The 19,094-nt window shown below is 31.1% G+C and overlaps 1 protein-coding gene across 1 annotated transcript; it reads left to right on the top strand.

Moving 5' to 3' along the window:
• The first annotated feature begins 4,554 nt into the window (after positions 1–4,554).
• On the top strand, positions 4,555–18,207 carry LOC116775778 (uncharacterized). The gene is made up of 6 exons (XM_032668762.2): positions 4,555–4,609; positions 9,253–9,310; positions 9,569–9,628; positions 13,856–13,936; positions 14,421–14,555; positions 15,047–18,207. The coding sequence occupies exons 2-6, from the start codon at positions 9,308–9,310 to the stop codon at positions 17,810–17,812; spliced, it is 3,045 nt and encodes a 1,014-aa protein (XP_032524653.2). The 5' UTR covers positions 4,555–4,609; positions 9,253–9,307; the 3' UTR covers positions 17,813–18,207.
• Positions 18,208–19,094: the final 887 nt, after the last annotated feature.

Raw genomic sequence — 19,094 nt, 5'->3', positions numbered from 1 at the left:
GTACCTTACATCCCACCAGTATATGCTTAGCAGTTCCAACTGCCTCCCCGCAGATGTACCAAGTTTTTTCGGTACTTTTGCCCCATTTTACTAAATTACTCTGATCTGGGAGAGTCATCTGGAACGCATTGAGGTAAAATTTTAGCAGTGCTGGCGACCAATCATGATTTAAAGTGCCCCATTTTAGTGCTAATGGGGTGCAAAAAATGTCCTACATAGACATACATGTTAGATAAATGTCCTACTTCCGGAAAATGTAATACCTCTCATTATCGGTGTCAGAGTTCAACCACGTCTATAATTACGTGATATTATATAACAATTATGTAAGTGTTATGTCATTGATATATAGAACGACATTCCCTTAGCCATTACCAGAAACGATCATGTCTAATAAGATACAGCATCTATATAACTTTTCAATTAAATACCGTAATTTTAGCTCCCTTCCGTCATACATATGAGAATTATGACAGATAAAAAAATGTTATTAGCTGCGAGTGATGACAGATAAAAAAACGAAACAAGTATACTGTGCACTGATTGTTTAAAAAAAAACAAAATAGGCGATCATCACAAATCATGTTTTTATTAAACCGTATTTCGTTGAAATGTTTTGTAAACTTTAAGATGCTTTAAATATTATATATATAAAAAAAATCTAAAACATAATTATGCACAAGTCTAGAATTCCATCTGGACACATCCAAATAAGTAATTACCTGATCTCAACGGTCTCATAACTAGTTTTGACGCGTTAATGGCGTACAACGAAAGTTATTGCGTCACACCTTACGCAACAACTCATCAATTACTGCATTCTTTGATCATTTTATATCTATAACTGTGTGCCTAATCTGAGTTGGACATCGTCACGCTGTATACGATGCATTTATAAGTGTTCATTCATAAATCTTGTCACATCAATACTCGTATATTAATGATCACGGTTACTGCTCAGTAAACAACAAGTTATGGAAAAACAACGGCGCAAACTAAACAAGAATGAAATTTATTCTGACGTAAGCTTGTTTTCTTAACAGAATAAGGATAATTCGACCAGGAGATGCACCTTAGCATATTTTTTTGCCTCGCTAATAAAATTTTCTCAAAGCCAATTCATTGAAGCGACCTCGGCTTTTTGGTTATGGGTTCTATTTTCCCGCCTTAAAATTGAAATTGGTTTCCTATTTGAATTTTTTTTTAAACCAAACAAAAAAAACAACCTCGACTCAATCGAACGACCTGAGCATTCAGGATAGAGTTCCGTTCCCTTTACTCAATAATTTTAATATTTTTTTATACGTTCATAATTATGTTCAAGTTTTATTTATACCTATATTTTTTCATTGGTGTACACTCTCTATTAACCATCAAACTGTGACACTAACAATTGTATACTTTAATTATAGGGGAATAATCCAAGTATAACATAGTAACAAGTATTACATTAAAAATATATGAACCCTCAAACAAAACCTGAAAAATTAATGCTCTTTTATAATAATTAATACTTTTTTTTATGTTACTTATATTTAAATTAATTCCATTTCCGTCACTGACAACTATTTCATACGTGGCAACCCTAACTGACATGCAGATAATAATTCCAAATAACTTTAAAATTATTTTATGTATTTTTAATCACTGGTGTACGTTCAACAAACACTCATCAACATTTCTTTAATCTTCAATTTCCGTCTTAAAACTCGTCCATTACCTGTTGAAAGTTCTGTGAACTGAATTATTTTCCCACACAAAAACATATTTATATTATATGAACACAATTTATCATAATTATATGGCTGAGAGTACGCGGTAAACACAAAGCAGTCTATGTTCCCTCTATTTTTGAACCTTTTATATCATTTTTGTTTTGTTATGAATCAAAAATTAATTACTTGAATATAACTATATGATGTATGTTTTCCTTTTTTTATAGTTTCCAAGAAGGTGCAATTTTATTTCAATGAAATAACAAATAAATTAACGTATTAAATAGCAACGCGCTAAAACTTTATCATCCTCAAGACTATTTTTGTTTTTTTTTTTTTATAAAAGAAATGGTCTTCCTTAATCATCTTAACTAAATCAGTACAGTAAAAATTGATAAGATAAATGGTAAATCCATAAAGAACCTCCTTTTTGAAATATTAAAAATAGTTATAAGTATTTAAGTTTTCTAAGAAAAAAACTCATTTTACTTTTTTATAAATAAAATTATAACATTTAGTTATATGTCAGATATAGTATGCTGTAAAATAATTGTCAATATTTATTGGCTGTATGTTTTGCACTTAGCGTTTTATTCGCTCGTTGACATTTTTTGACATATTTTTTAACGGCGGGAAAAAAATTAATATTTTGACAGATCCGCTTCCATAAAACTAACGTGAATAGTTTTAAAAAGAGTATTACTAATAAAATATTAGTGATATAATTTAAAGTAGTTATTTTTTCAAATATTTTAAAAAATATCTGATCAGTTGAAATAGACATAATTTGTCATAAATCTTAATTTTTTTTAAATTTGCTACTGTCAGAAATTTTCTTTTTTGTCATCATAGTAACCTTTACTTATAATTCTTGTATTTTATTTTTTGGGATATACAAAAATCTTTTTAGTTGTATTTTAAACAACTAACCATTTACTTAATTTGATTGTATATGTGTGATTAAGTAATTTGTTATAAGTTTATGAATTAAAAATATATATATACATATATATTTTAATATTTATTATATTTAAATTTATATATTTTTTTAATTAAAATGAGGGATTATATAAGTATTTTCACTTAAATTAGTTTATTTTCTACATATACTACATCTATGTACTACAACTGACTGGTACGCCTTAAATGTGGGTCATCTAGGATCCTGTAGAAGACTTATCTCTAGTTTGAAAGTCGAAGATTTTAATACTGCATATCGGATATCAGAATCCCTAACACGAGTTTCAACGTGTAACTGCAAACAGATCGTTAACCGTTTACCTTCTTCGATATTACATGACGGAGTATTGATGTAAAACGTAAAAATGTCTGTGTCGAGTTTGACTATCAAACTGATGGTAAGGTACTATTTCATATTAAAGTATTTATATATATATATACGTTCGTCTGTGCGTTCATGAAATGTTTGTCTTAAAGGCCATATTTAATATTAAAAGGCTTATTTTAATTCTTAATATCTAAGGGTTATCATTATCTCATTTTAATTTCAATTTGTTTCGTAAATCATCTTTCGATTATTTATGCAAATTCTTGATTGTTTCTGTTATTCAATTTACTATATTTAAATTACGTTCTGTGTAACATTATTTCGTCAATTAAAGTTCGTGTTGTATATAATATTATATACGCCATGTGAAGTCAGCTGTAACACGAGTCTAGTGTTTCTAGAGCAGGCTCGGTAGATTTATCTCCGGCGTGAGAAATTTCAATAAAATTTAAATGAACCAATGAGATATACATTTTCTATTTAATTAAACTATATTTGGTACCTTAGTCTCGGTTGCGTTATTTATGTACGTTAAAAATTAAATTTATATAAAATCACTGAATAATTTAATAATAACGTTTTTTTTATATATATGTATTATATTACGTTAATATCTTAAATGTCTTAAACTGAAAATGATCGTTTGAATGAATGTATGAAAAAAATTTTGTTTCGTTCATTCACAGAAACAAAATATTTTTGTATAATTTATTTCCCATATAAATATGTATATTTATTTTAATAAAGTTAGTAATAAGAGTAAAAATCGCTACTGTAATTTGCTTTTAATATTTTTCGAATCATAAATCTTCGACGAAACAACTGGTTTGTATTAAATTTATTAAGATATATCTGTGTGCTTACCACGAATCTGCACGTCTAACTACAAACGGAACGTTTCCCGTTTCTCGTTTATTAACTATTGGTTGCTCTTGCTGACCGTCTTCTATAGATTTTTTTCTTGCTATTCTAATATCTTACGTCACTGTTATAAAAATACGTTTAAGATATTTTTTTGAATGAATAATATATATATGAAAATCTCATTAGGTTATGGTACAAAGATTTATTTTCAAATTATACACATAAAGTAAAAAGTTCCCTGAAACTTATATATATATATTTTTTTTTATTTAAATTTTAATATTCATAAACCCCAATTTTACGGAATATCAATTAAGCATTGTAATATTATATTTGTTTGTTTTATTATAAGTAACCTTAAGTTTCTGAAATTTAGATACCGATAAAGAAAAACAAAATGAAGGTAAATGTAATAATGTATATATATATCTCATTTAAACTCTATTAATTATTAAAACTTTTCGTCAAGACTTAATCTTTTTTAAGTTCAAACAAAATAGTCCATTCATATTGCATCACGGTTTATTTACTTTAAATATTTATTATATAGGACTGAATAAAAACTTACTTTCCCTAATTAATACAATCTAAGGTTCTAGCAATTTGATATCAAACCTCTCGCTAGTTTGGAAGGGTAACAAGTAACAACCAGACATGACAGATAGGCGTTAGTACACAGACTAACAAGCCAAAGAACGGTCGCTTGTATTGTGTTCAGAAATACGTTCATTATTATAAAATTGTAAGTTTATATGTATATATTTATTGATTTTTTTTATAGTGTAACTATTAATATAAAAAAAAAGGTGTAAAACGAACAAGTAAATAAAAAAAAGGATTTCAGGTAAGGTGTAAATTTAAGACTATTTTAAATACAATTAACTATACAAATATTTTCGTGATGGTACGTTTTATAATTTTTTTAAATTAAATTTTATTAGCAACTTCATCAACCATTTATAACTACAAATCACGCTAATGTCATCAAGTGTTCGTCCGTATTTTTTTTTTGCACCTGTCGACGGCAAAATTATCAATTTAATATGTAATATTAATATTAAAAAATATATATTTTAATTTTAGTTAATAAATTTCAATAAATATAGTTTTTTATGAAAAAAAGATGTTTTAAAAATTATCAAATAAATCATATTTGAATCGAATGTTAAAAAGCGAATTTAAAAAAAGAAATGTATATATATATTATATCACAATGAAGTAATATCGGTCAATACATTAAAGCTCCCGGAAGGCGATATAACACGCGACTTCCTGGCTGTCGCGTGACAGTGACAGTGACAATTAATAAATATATTATCTGTTTTAATGATGCTTGTCAAATTAAACAGAAAAAGTAAAAAATATATATTAACTATACTTTTGTTTTGAGTAATATTAAAAGTAATTTAAATTTAGTTTGCATGAAAAACTGGTATCAAATTTAAATTGCGAAAATAAACAATCTATTAATACTTTTTATAGTTAACTGATCTTTAATGATCTTTAATTTCATTTTTGTATAAGCTCTTAGCTCTGTAATACTAATATAATTGTATGGTGTTCTTTACGAAACGACGTCAAAACTATAGCCTTTCTTTTATCCAACAAAAGAAAAATTTATTTAATTACTCAATTGTACTAACGGATAGCGAAATAGATTTTTTAAATTTAATTAGATAACAAACGATATTTTTCTAATACAGTCCCATTGACTTTAACTGTCAAGAAGAATTAAAAACTCGAATAGTTTATTGATGTAACCTTGACATATTATTTGAAAAAAAAAAGTATTTATGTGACAAAAAAATACTGATTTTTTTATTTACTTCATCAAAATATGTATATAACATAAATTAATTGGTACATTATTATATTTTATTACCCTGGTTTTTATTTTTTTATTTATCTGTGTAAGGTAGTAGCCTATAAGTTATAAAAAAAAAATTGTATACTCTGCAGAGATGGGATTTCTTTAAACCTATTATGATTTTATGATAAACGTTATAAGATTACGTATTCTGTTATAACGCTAAACAAATTTTAAAAACTGAACGATTTACGAAGCTTCATGAATATTGGACTGAACTTTGATTGTATTTAAAATATATTATTTGAAATTAAATAAATGAAACGTAATTACTAATAACATTACTCGGCTGGTCACAAAAACAGTATTTTCAATACTTCAGTGGATAATAAGGCTACTTATTACATTTCAAAAATTTGTCACTTCATCATTAAAATTTGCATTGGTTTTCTTGTGTCACGTGTAGTAATTAACTGATGAAAGAGATTTTTTTAAAATAATTAATTGTGCGTAATCCCTCCGCGCGGAAGAAGTGTAACTTCGTAATGTAAATGGAAATAGGAGAGGCTAGAAATTGGTTTTTAAGGAATGTTTAGTGGTTTTTTTAAGACAGACTTTATTAACATTACTAACAACTAACAAGTCACGATTGACGTATGCGTTTCTGCGCCACGTATACCCTTTCGCACTGTCTCTTTTACTTCCCCTCCCCAGGATCGTGAAGCGTTTAACGTGTAATATGCTGATGATTGAGATATCTTTGATATAAAAGAGATTAATTATTAATTGATTTTAATTTATGATTTTTATGAAACGTAATTTAATTTCAATTATTTATTTAATAAACAAAATAAAGTGACGTATGCTATTGTTCTATAAAATACTTAATTCAGTCAAAAAGTTTAAACACGCAATTAGTTTCCTATAAAACATTTTATTCTTACAATAGATATGTTATAAAATATTAATGAACGCAATAACTACATCGAAATATTATTTATTTATTTATCTATTGAGACATAAGCATTTGATTTCCCTTTGATCTACCGTTAAAATTTTAATAACTGTTATAATAGCAAAATAAACCCGGGTATTACAGCGACTAAGTAAATATAATTATACCTTCTAATTAGAATAATCATTGATTGAATCTTTATTTATAATAAAAATCATAAGTTTTGTGTTAGTAGAGACATCGTTTACAAAATAAATATTTTTAAGACTGACAACACTTTACACAAAATGCGCGTTTGATTTTTGTAAAAATAGATTTTATCTTTAAAGAGATATGTGATTTCAGATAACAGAGAATTTTTAGGTTGTATGTAAAAGTTTTTAACCATTTGTACAGAATTGTTTTAAGCCCTAATTTGGTAATAAAATCTTTGAATTTCTTAAAAAAGTATAACTAATGTAATCTATGTTTGTCGATCACTTCATAAAGTCAATAAGTCATTTGTCATCAACTTTCTTGCCAACTTTTTATTTCGTCAGAAATGTGTGAATTCTAAACTAGTTATATTAAGGAGGTTTTAATGTACTATGAATTTTAAGCCTATATGACAAATAATATTTTATTTATAAATTATATTTAACGCCAGCTTTTTTCTATTATATGCATATATTATATATAATAGATATTTAATAGTATTTTTATGCGAGTTTAATTTAGTGATATTTTTTTAAGAATATAACAAATACATACGAAAATTTGATATTAATTTCAAGTTAACTGTTGCATATATAACAATGACAACTCGCTGTTAGTCTTCGACAGAGTCTGAGCCGTCAAATTGAACAGCAATTTTTTTAGTTTTACTTACGTACTTACATTGATAATAGCAAATGAGGACGTTTATTAATGAAAAACGCAAGACTGCCGCTGTCCATTTTAACAGACTGACTAGTGGTATGAATTTCGTTTGATAATTAATAATACTTTAATATTCTATCCTAACCGAATACCTAAAATACGAAAGCGAAAAACCCTAATTACAGCAAAGATGTCGTATTCACAAACGTGCCGACAATAATTATCTGTGGGATCCGATACAAACTTTTATATCATCTATGGTCATTATCTGAATCGGTAAAAGTAAAGTAGGACAAAAAAAACATAACAAGTTGCGTGATACTGATTACACATTACATAATAATTAAATGTCTGCTATTATTGTATCGTGATTATTTCAAACATTTCTATCAGGAAGAATATCATTTAACGTAAATTATAACTTTATTGACAGTGACACTTGTTACTTGACAGGGTTCGTGACGTGTCAATGTTTGAATAGGTAGGTAAAGAACTATTGTTTTCATTGATGACCGATGAAAGATTTTTTTTTTCTCTTTTTTTTTATTTATTATATTATGCTGTTATGTATGATATTTGTAACTGAGATATAATATGATAATTCAAGCAGTATATATATATATATATATCATACATATCATCATCATCACGTATCAGTGATCCATGTACATTGATGACTTTCTTGGTAACATAATTGCAGTGGTTTCCGCTTGCCTTCTGCACCAGCACTTTTTTTGAGGCTATTTAGACCCCAAGGCTTGCTGTAGCCTGTTCCAGCCAGTGGTGTCTATACCCTTAGAAAGTACATATGACGCGGAAACGATCACATTGGTACTTGCCAGGTTTCGAACCCGCGCCCTCACGTATGAGAGGCGGTCGTTTTAACCTCCAGGACACCACGACTACTATAATATATATTAATATATATACACCTTAATGCAACACTATATGTAAAACTTTTTCTGTGAAAACGGTATTGTAATTTCATCCTGATATAAAATCTATTTAGTTGTGAAATTTTGCGGTCTGTTGGCCGAACGGTTGGTTTGTTACTGATAGGTAATTTTGTAAACATACTATCTATTCCTCTCGTCCTCGTCTAGATATCGACTACAGTTTAATAACTGCAAATATTATAGATAATATAGGACATTGAAATATATCACTGTATATATTATAATCTATTCAAAATTCAAAGCAAATTGACAAATATTGGATGGTTGTCAGTGGCGATATATAAATAAGAATAGATAATAATATTATATTATTCTTTTTTTAATGAAAAAGAGTAACACGTGTCCGCAACTTAATAAATTATTGCAAGTTTAATTTTTTTAATATTTTCAAACCATCCGACAACGATTTAATATTACAGATCTCAGATGTTTGTTGAACATGTAGTCTTACTAAATGTACATAGTTCAGATACGTCATTGTCATTATATAGTGACCTATATAACTATGAGTTTGGAAGTCAAACTAAATAACATAAGCTTCGAGTATTCCAGCTATAAATTATTTGTAATATCCACGTAATTTTATGAATGAAAACTCGTAATTAAATGTTTACTTCGACAGTGCAAACCATTGGTAGGAGTATGGGAGTAAGGAGTATCGTTGGTTCAAGTTTGCATTTTTTGTTATAGATCTAAAATCAACCATATTGGTTTTGAACAAAATACAAAATAGTTCAAACCGTTCATACTTAAAATGTCCATACCAAAATAATCTGAATAATAATCAAATATACGCTTTTCTTTTACAGATTTCTGGAGACGAACAAAAATATTTTACACATTAACAGTGGCCGAAATTTCAATATGGTATGAATGAGTTAAAGTGTTTTTTTTTTAATTATCCAAAATAATCGCTTTACTTTATAGCATATACTTAAATAAAAAAATATATTTTTAAATAATGCAATACCATACACAGATACTCTGTTAACAGGCTCAAAAGGAATCGTATCCAGAGCTGTATAAACTATTACAAAAAAAAAACCTCTTTTATAATTCGAATACATTAACTGTCAAAGTTAACAGATTCAAGAAAACATATTTTTATTATATTTTTCTTTCTAGTTGGCGCCAGTCGTATTATTAAGCAGTATTTGTGTGATTGTTTCGGCTCAAAACAATGCTGTGAGTATACTTTTGATTTGAAAGAAAAATTACGTCACAAACGAACCGCTTCACTATGATCGGCTTGGGGTATTCATTTCCATAACAAGGCCATTAGTTTAATGAATGAACAGGCCGATATACATATATATATGTAAATGGAAGCACTTTCACTTAAAATTGACATGCGCGGATCCATTTTGCTCTCTAATTTACTTCCGATGAGGTAACAAGTGGTTCGTATATTTTGTAATCTTTGTTATTATTAATATATCGCGATTAGTTAATCCCAAGTGCTATTATTTACTCTGTTTATCATATAATTGTTGGAGGAGTTATGATAGGATTTATTAACAGTCATTTAGTGATATAGGAAAGTGGTTATGGTTAGGTTACTTTCGATAAAATGACAACTAAAAAGTTTTATCAAATGAAGCTTTTAAAGTTTAAATAAACTTTTATGAAAATATTAATTTGCATTCAAACAAGTACGATTTAGACCATGTTACGAATAAATTAAAAAAACATGAAGCTAGTGTTCGAAATTTGCAATATTAAATGTCAAATTCGCGCGTTTTTTAATGTCAAAAGACATGTGAGAAACAATGGCCGCTTAAAACAAAAATGCCGCTTTACATCGGAATGCATTACACAAAGAAATAATAACACATTGTAAGCGGAACTAACTTGTGATACATTGTCAACGCATTATAACATTGTTCTTATGTAATAGTTACGTTTGTTACACATTTTGTTTTTATACTCCGATAAAATAACTAAGTTCATAACTTAAGAAATCCACGGTAGCTTCTGGGATATTTAATAAGTTAAGATGAAACAAAGTGTGCGTTTCAGAAAAATGGTCCACATTTTTCGGCATTAGTGTTGTATTTATTTCATATATAACTTACCAACAAACAACATTTCGAATATAACACATATTATGTTGTATTATTTTCAATAGATTACGGATATTATGATAGTAGACAGTTCATATAATTCTGTCCTAAGTAAAAAAATTATGAATATATTTTTAAACCAATTTTTATGGTAGCGGCTGCAATTCTACTTATACAGCCGAAGTGTAAAAAAGAAGGAATATTTTATTCAAAAAGGTTGATATTAAATCATAACAATGTTTTTTACTCGGGAACCTTAGTATTAGTGTTACTTTATAGAAATTTTAAATTGAAAGTTTCTATACTGAATACAATTGTAGTGTTTTCTGCTTACCGTTATGTCTACTTTTACTTAGGCGCGAAAAGTTATATAAAGCTATTTTATGTCGTTCTAATATTTAGAAAAAAAAACCTGTAAATATGTTTTGGAAGAAAACGAATATTTTCGTATGTGCTACGCGATTTTTAATATTTTAAACTACGTACTCCCGACGTTTCGGTTACTTTGCAGCAACCGTGATCACGGGCAGAAATTATTATAAACACGTAGTAGGTAAATCCGAAAATATTATTATTATTTAAATGAATACTCGCGAGTGTTAGATATTATTACAGTAATTTGTTTCGTAAACGCCATCTTGTGCTTGGAATTTTATAGAAACAGGGTTTGTGTGCGTTTTACATTACCATTTTGTTTTAATTAAATAAAATGTACCTATTTTATTTCATGTGGGTTAATATTTACTTGTTGAAAGATATATATATATATTCGTATAATAAAAAACACATTAAAAATATATCAATACTAGTGCGTATATGTACTTTCACAGAAATCATTTTATTGCGTAACATTTGAGTTCCCAGTGAAAGTTATGGCTTCCTATGAACAATGGAAGTGAGATATATTGTGTTTGAACCATTCAGCCAGCTAAATACAACAGATTATAAAGCTCGCCGTATTTCCTAGTCCAGTTTTTATGGCAACCCCGTGGAAAGGGCAAGTGGCAGAACCGCTTTCGATACGGTTTTTGCCATTTCACTTTTACTCTACCATTTCCTAGGAACGCCTTCGAGATATTTCCTCTAACCATAATGTAAAACTGATTTATATGCATAAATAAATAAAATTGTCTGTTTGTAACATTATAATAACTGGTTTTTTTTTTCTCAAGGGTCGTATGTATTATGTATGTTTATCTGTTTTGTTCCCACTTATATCTGAAATGGTTTAACCAATATTGATTAGACTTTCCCCTTCAGATAGCTCATGTAGTAAGGAATTACTTACGCTGCGTTTATTTTAGAACTTACATTAAGATATATTTTTTAATATACCTAAAGAATAAAGTTATAACTATTCAACGCGGACGAATTCGCGGCCGTAGCTGGTCGCTAATAAAAAAAGTTATGATAAAAACAAAAGCGTTTTTATTCCTTAATATGTAGATAATGAAGCGGCAAAAGGCATTTATGATGTTTTACATAAAAACTTTGTTTCATTCATATATAAACAGGCAAAGCCCTGAGCAACAACTAGTATAATAAAAAAAATCAATTAAAAAAATCTTATATAATAATTAGGAAATGTCCGTATTTACGTTGTTGTAGATGAAACAAAATAAAATTATCACTATATATACAAAAACACGATAAGTTCAATTGAATGTCCAACAATTACGAAGTGTAGATTAAATCAAAAGAGATATTTCCTAATCGCTTCTAACGCCATTGTTTGTAAAGCACTCGCCCAGATGTTGCCGCGTTTATTAATACAAATGATTTGCAAAAGATACGATTTGAAAGCATTAATTCATCATCATCAGCCTATCGGAGCCCACTGCTGAACAAAGGTCTCTTCTCACATGGAGAAGGTTAGAGCATTAATCACCACGCTTGCTCAAGACGGGTTGGCGATTTCAATCTTGTAATTTGAAATTACTAGTCCAGGTTTCCTCACGATGTTTTCCTTCACCTGTCAGTGGTGTCTAAACACTCTTAGAATGTACATATGACTCGGAAAAATCACATTAGGACTTGCCAGGTTTCGAACCCGCGCCCTCACGTATGAGAGCGGGCCTTTAACCTCCAGGCCACCGCGACCTCAATAATTAATTACTTACAAAATATTATTTTCATTAACGGTACAAAATAAAGAAAAATTACCAAATACATTTCTTATCATAACTTTTCTAACAGTTGATTGATTTTTTTTTTATTTGCATGTCAAATACAAAAAATCGTTTAATTAGGCATAAAAATACCTATTAATATATTTAAGGTTTGAGAGATAGTATAATATAATGAGATGTAAGACTTTCGCGATTTTATTCATCTAAATGAAACTAATATTATTCGGATATACTACGCCTGCTTTATTTTTTTTAAAACTACATTCGCATCTCGTCTGCCCGTGATCACGGTTGCTGAAAATTAACCGAAACGTCGGGAGTTTTTAGTTTTTAACAAAAACAAAACACGCGTAGTATATCCGAATAGTATTAGTTTAATTTTAAAGTGTAATATAAAACGAATAAAACAATTTGTTTGAATAAAAGATATTTTTAAAGCAAAACTTGTTCCCGTTTTAATTTTTTTTAATCTGTGCAATTATAATTTTATAAATAAAGCCTACTTCGGCCGTCGGATAGCTAAATTAATTAATAGCAATTATTGCTGGTTTATAAAAACCTATTTATATTTCAAAAATATATATTAAATAAGCAGCGAGCCTCAAAGACTGTTAACGAGACCTAAGACTTTCGCGAGTATTCTTCGAAATAAAACTAATATTTTTCGGATTTACTAAGGGTTCGTAATTATTTTTGACACGGGCAGACGAGATGAGACTGTCATTTTCATCTCGTCTGCCCGTGACCACGGTTGGTGCGAAGTAACGGACACGTCGGGAGTATGTAGATAAACGCCTAGTAAATCCGAAAGGTATTTATTTTATTACAGTAATAGGCTTTTGAAGACATAACTTCGCGCTGCGTATTCCCTCTATATTCTGCTGTTGGTAAAATTTATCTTAATTCACTCAACTGACCTCAAAAAGTCACGTGAACTCTCTGCCCAGATTTTTCAAAGAGCCATTTTATGCCCACAGATTTAGCCATACTCTCATCAGTCTTCATATTAAATATCTTTTGAGTTTTTTGTTAAGGCTTCGGAAGGTTAAAATAAACATATGCAGTAATAACCTAACCGTTGGGTTTAAACACGCATCTGTGTAAATTGTTTCCGGTTAAAATTTTGTACGAAGGAATGTTCTACAAGTGACAAATATTTAAATGTGATTTGACAATTGCTATATATTGGAAAGTTATCTTTTAGTAATTCTTGTTTGCAGAACGATCCAATATCTTGGGGCTGGCAAATGATGCCGGCGGGCCCTGGGACTGCCGGACATTACTTCGTGAAATTACCTCAGGTCAATCCAGCATTATAAAAATCGAAGCTAGTTCTTTATAAAGGGGATCATACAGTACGTCACACGTTAGTGGGGAGGCTATCACCGAAGTGTGTGACATCGTGTGACAAGGAGCATGGGGGTGGCAATAGTTTTGTGACGCCACATATTTAAATTTTTAAATACTAAAACAGCAAGATTGGATATTTAATAAAAATGAGTAAAAAATTAAAATAGCTGTTTTCTCTCGTTTATCTAAAAACACATACATAAATTTCAAAAATGTGTGACGTCACATTAGGACCAGGGGGGGGGGGTCAAAAGTCCTATAATTAGTGTGACGTACTTTATGGATGGCCCCAAAGGTTTCTTAGAAACGTTTCAAAACAAAAATATATATTATTATACTTTAGTATTCCCAACACAAAAAATATGAATATTCCCATTGAAATAATCCACATTCAATCTGCTAACACGTTGAATGATAAATTTTGTTCGTCATCAGTCGGAACAAGAGGTCCGTTACATAGCTGACGCTAGCGGCTATCACAGCGCGCTCGCAGTCACCACCAGTGACCCCCAACACCATCACTCCACCAGCATCGCACTTGGTGAAAAAGCTGTCGAGCTCTCTGGACAGGTCCGATATTAATAACTTATAGTCACCCAAACATCTAAAGCATTAATCACATCTAAATCAGAGATTTAAGTACGAGAAATAAATTAAAGAGCTCCTGGACATCATAAATTTTAATTATTTTTTGCTGAATTAATTAATTTAAGAATTTGTAGAATTCATTTAAAGAAAAAACGCTTTTAAACAACTTTATCTAGGTCCTGTTGAGAGGAATTGTTATTGAACTTGTATCTCTAGTCCCAAAAGCTGTGTACAAAATAGCGTCGTAGTATTTCTTTGTCGCAAATAGGTATAGGAACCACTAACAATAAGTTTTGCTAACTGCTCGTTGGATTCCATCGTGTAACTATAATCATTCAGAAGCAGCTAATATGACAGTGTCATGATCTTAGTTACTCATAATTTCCAACGTCCGATATCTGTTTCTGTATAGGGACGACCAATTTTTTACGTTTACTTGTTAAAAGGCTTGACGTGTAATATTTTTATTTCAGACGCCAGTTTCACCTCAATTAAATCTAAGTCAAACATCTTTCCAAAACCCAGGACAAACCCAAATGGGACTTTATTTCTTACAACACGAGTACCCTTACCAATCACCGTACCCACAAACCATATCGAACCAACAGAACCTCGTGCAATATTCATCAATACCGAATCACTATTATTCAGATAGAGTCGTTCAAAATCCTTACTACAATATACAGACACATAACCAAGATGATAATAATAATTACGAGTTAAGTCGTGAACACAAACAGACAGATAACACGAGAGACGAGGGTAGGGACGAAATCATAGAAACCAAAGAAAGTGGACCCGTTGTTGTGTTCAAGGACAATAAATGCAAAAATGACGAAGTAGGAAACGCACAAACAAATTATATTAACAATGTTCAGAACCAAAATATACAAGAGACACTCGCATACAACACGAAAATAAATGGTAATTTTGGGGAAAGGGATAATAAGTTAGTTACGAGCCATTCAAATCGAAATGCCGGAGACTTTCATTATGATACTGAAATAAGTCATTACTCAACAACAAGACCGGTGACGTTCACTCAAGATGAGGGGATTTCTAGACTGGTAGCGTCCACACAGGATCTCATATCTAACGACGATCTATTAAGAATCAATCACGCGGCCGAGAGATTCATCCACTACAGTGACGATTTGATCAAACCTAAGCGCAAAACATCAAGCATCAGCTTCAAATCCAATAACGGAAGTCCTCGCAGCAGAATCACCGTCACAGCGAAAGTCGGTAGAATTGTTGACAGTGATGTCGAGCATCCGGTCACGTTAACCAAGAAGCCTTCCGAAGAATATAATTACCAGACAGAGAGAGACATTAAATTCGCTTCACCGATAATAGTAGAGGACCAAGGAAGTGACTATAAGAAACAAATTCTGAATAATTTCATATCTACAATGAGTCACTACATCAATGACGGATACCAGATAACTGACGCCAAGAAAAACATTAACGATACTCCTGTTGGCAGTAAACAAGAAGAAGACTTAGTGAACATAACTCCAAGACCTATCAGCCAACATCATCTCACACCGATAACTGTAGCTCTGAGATTGCTCAATGATAATAGCACTCAATTCTTCGATACGGTCGACCACGAACCTTCAGATAGCGAATTTGTCGAGAGAACTGTACAGGGACCTCGTAAGGGAAAAACGCTCGTAGAAATACAAGAGTCGATCCCAGTAGACATAACACATATCAATGATGTTGAATATCACGAGTATCTGGAAGACGGAAGAATTAGTCGAGACCCGCCCAGGAAGGCTTACTACCAGAGATACCAATCCATCAGCTCTGATAAACAATATAATCACAATAATTTTGATAATTATCACAATCCTGATAAAAAGGAAAGTCAAGCTGATCAAATGGGAGAAAAGAATGTTCGCCCAGACCAGGTGCAGTCGAACACTGATCACGACGACGCTTACTACAGCACAGGTACAGCACAGAATAAGATACAACCCATCATTATCGAGAAGCGAGTCCCGGTCACGAGTTTTGTCGATCGATACGTTGAGAAACCTTCGCCTGAGTGGGTCGAGGGCAAACCGGTGGAAGTTACCAAATATGTCGATAAACCTTACCCGGTTGAAGTACTCAAGCCTTATCCTGTGGAAGTCAGGGTGCCGTATCCGGTTGAACATAAGGTTTACGTGGACAGACCCATTCATGTGCCGTATCCGGTTGAAAAGGTTGTCGAGAAACAGTTCATTCACCCGTTTCCTGTGCCGACGCCTGTTGGTATACCAGTTGCTATTCCGGTTGAGAAGAATGTAATATATCCCGTGGCTTTTGAGACCCCCGTTCCTGTAGCCGTACCCATTGAAAGACCGGTAACAGTTGAAAAGATCGTCGAAAAGAAGATTGCGATCCCTTACCCCGTCGAGAAGAAGATACCGATTCCAGTGGAAGTGCCGAAACCGTATCCGGTTGACAGAATTGTCGAGAAGAAAGTTCCATTTCCGGTACACGTGAATAGAATAGTTGAGAAGAGAGTTCCAGTGCAAGTTCCATACCCAGTGAAACAGATCGTGGAAAAGATCGTCGAAAAACCCGTCGTCGTGACCAAATACATCGACAAACCGTATCCCGTAGAAAAGAGGGTTCCGTATCCGGTAGATAGGATCGTCGAGAGGAAAGTTCCCTATCCGGTACACATACCGTATGAAGTTCCGTATTTTATTGAGAAAAATATCCAAAAATCTGAACATCCGTACCAGTTCGAGAAAAACGACAAACTTACAACTCTTTACAGTTACGGCGTAAGTCAGGAAGCTCTACAGAGAGTGGCGGATTACTTGAAGCTCAGCCACGAAGACTACAAACAGCGATCGAGCCAACAGAACTTGGACCAGTACGCACAGACACCCGCGGAGTCTAAAACAAATTACCAAATACAACCAGCAAACGGACACGTCCTCAACAACATACAAAACGTTACTCCCGTATACAACAGCCAGGGAAAACAATACGCGTCTTCCTACACCTACAACACGACGCGTCCGACTTACAAAGATGTTAAATATTACGGACCAGCGCCGGTCGAGAGCTACGACGAGAGCTGGGAGAAAAATAAAGAATATACGGAGACTTTGAGGCGAACGGAGAGAATGCCGAAAGTTAGTGACGTCAGGATAGAGTACGGGTTCAAACCACCCTTAAGACCGAGCACCGAAATAGATTTAAACGGAGTTCCCATTAAAAAAGATAACTCATGATTCGTAATACACATCAATGTGTTCAGTACTCCATCCCTAGACTTACCTCAAGTTAGATTCGTCAAACTAAATAGCCAGCTCCATTTTTTTCATTCATATAACTTTTCGCGTGTAGTATCGTCGTAGGTTTATTTAAGGTTATGACAGACGCTGGGAACGCGCCGTTTTTAATTTGACGAAGCAAACTTGTACTAAGGCTGCAGTAGAATTGATAATGCCAATGTCACGAACGCTTTACACTAAGCTTTACGATTGTATTACTCGTTATAAATTATTAAAATAATTGTTAGATGTAAGATTTAATAAATTATTTTTATATAGATATTTAAAAACAAATCCTAGATTAAAAATGTATTTAATTAATTTATGATAGATAATAAAAATGTTGTATCAACTCTGCCATAGACTAAGATATTGTATTTAAAAAAAAAGTAACTATCGTGTTGATTGTTTTGTTGTTTAAAATAAAAAAGTTAAATTAAAAACTTATTTTAATATTTGCGTGTTTCTTTTGTTTTTATCGTTGAAATAAGAAGTATAACAATAAAGTGGTGTTATGGTTCTTAAAATGGCGCTGAAAAGTAAATTACTTAACTTTGAAGAAATATGTCCAATTAGTACAGTTATGGTAACCTCAGTTGTTATATTTTAATTCATCTTATTATTTAATTTCCTATAAAACAGTTTTTCTTGTATGAAAGCTTAAGATAAAACCAAATTAATATTAAATGTAACGGTAGTGTTCTGAAGTACTTTATATTAGAAGCCGTTTTTTTACGTCTTTCACGATCGTAATATCGACTTAACTCGTGAACTTAAAAATGCTTGAATGAAATATGTCATACTCTGAGTATGACTTATGTTATCTGCAATAAGTCCAAGTCAGTGGGTGCGTTCAGTATCGTGAAGCTGATGAAGTGTGAGGCTGGGTTGTTTTCAGCTTATTCTATATCGGGAAACACAGCTTATATTATAATAAGTTATTTCGTTAGATCAAAACAATTTGTCAGAATGTTTTGAACTGTCACTTTCACATCGAGTTAGAAGTGTGAGTTGGAAATGCTTTAAATAAGAACAAATATGATAAGGATATTAACATCGCGGAGTGTCAAACATATTTATATGACAATAATATACAATACGTATAATAAATAATCTTATAATATGTCTTATTTTGAACACGAACCGCCTCAACATATTTATTCCCTTTATGATATTTATTGCTTTTATTTAAGTGATTTCAAATGAATTTTAATATCCAATAAACTTTGCAAACTTATGA

Source organism: Danaus plexippus, chromosome 27 (genome assembly GCF_018135715.1).
Source record: "Danaus plexippus chromosome 27, MEX_DaPlex, whole genome shotgun sequence".
NCBI lineage: Eukaryota > Metazoa > Arthropoda > Insecta > Lepidoptera > Nymphalidae > Danaus > Danaus plexippus.
This window is presented reverse-complemented; position numbering and strand designations above follow the sequence as displayed.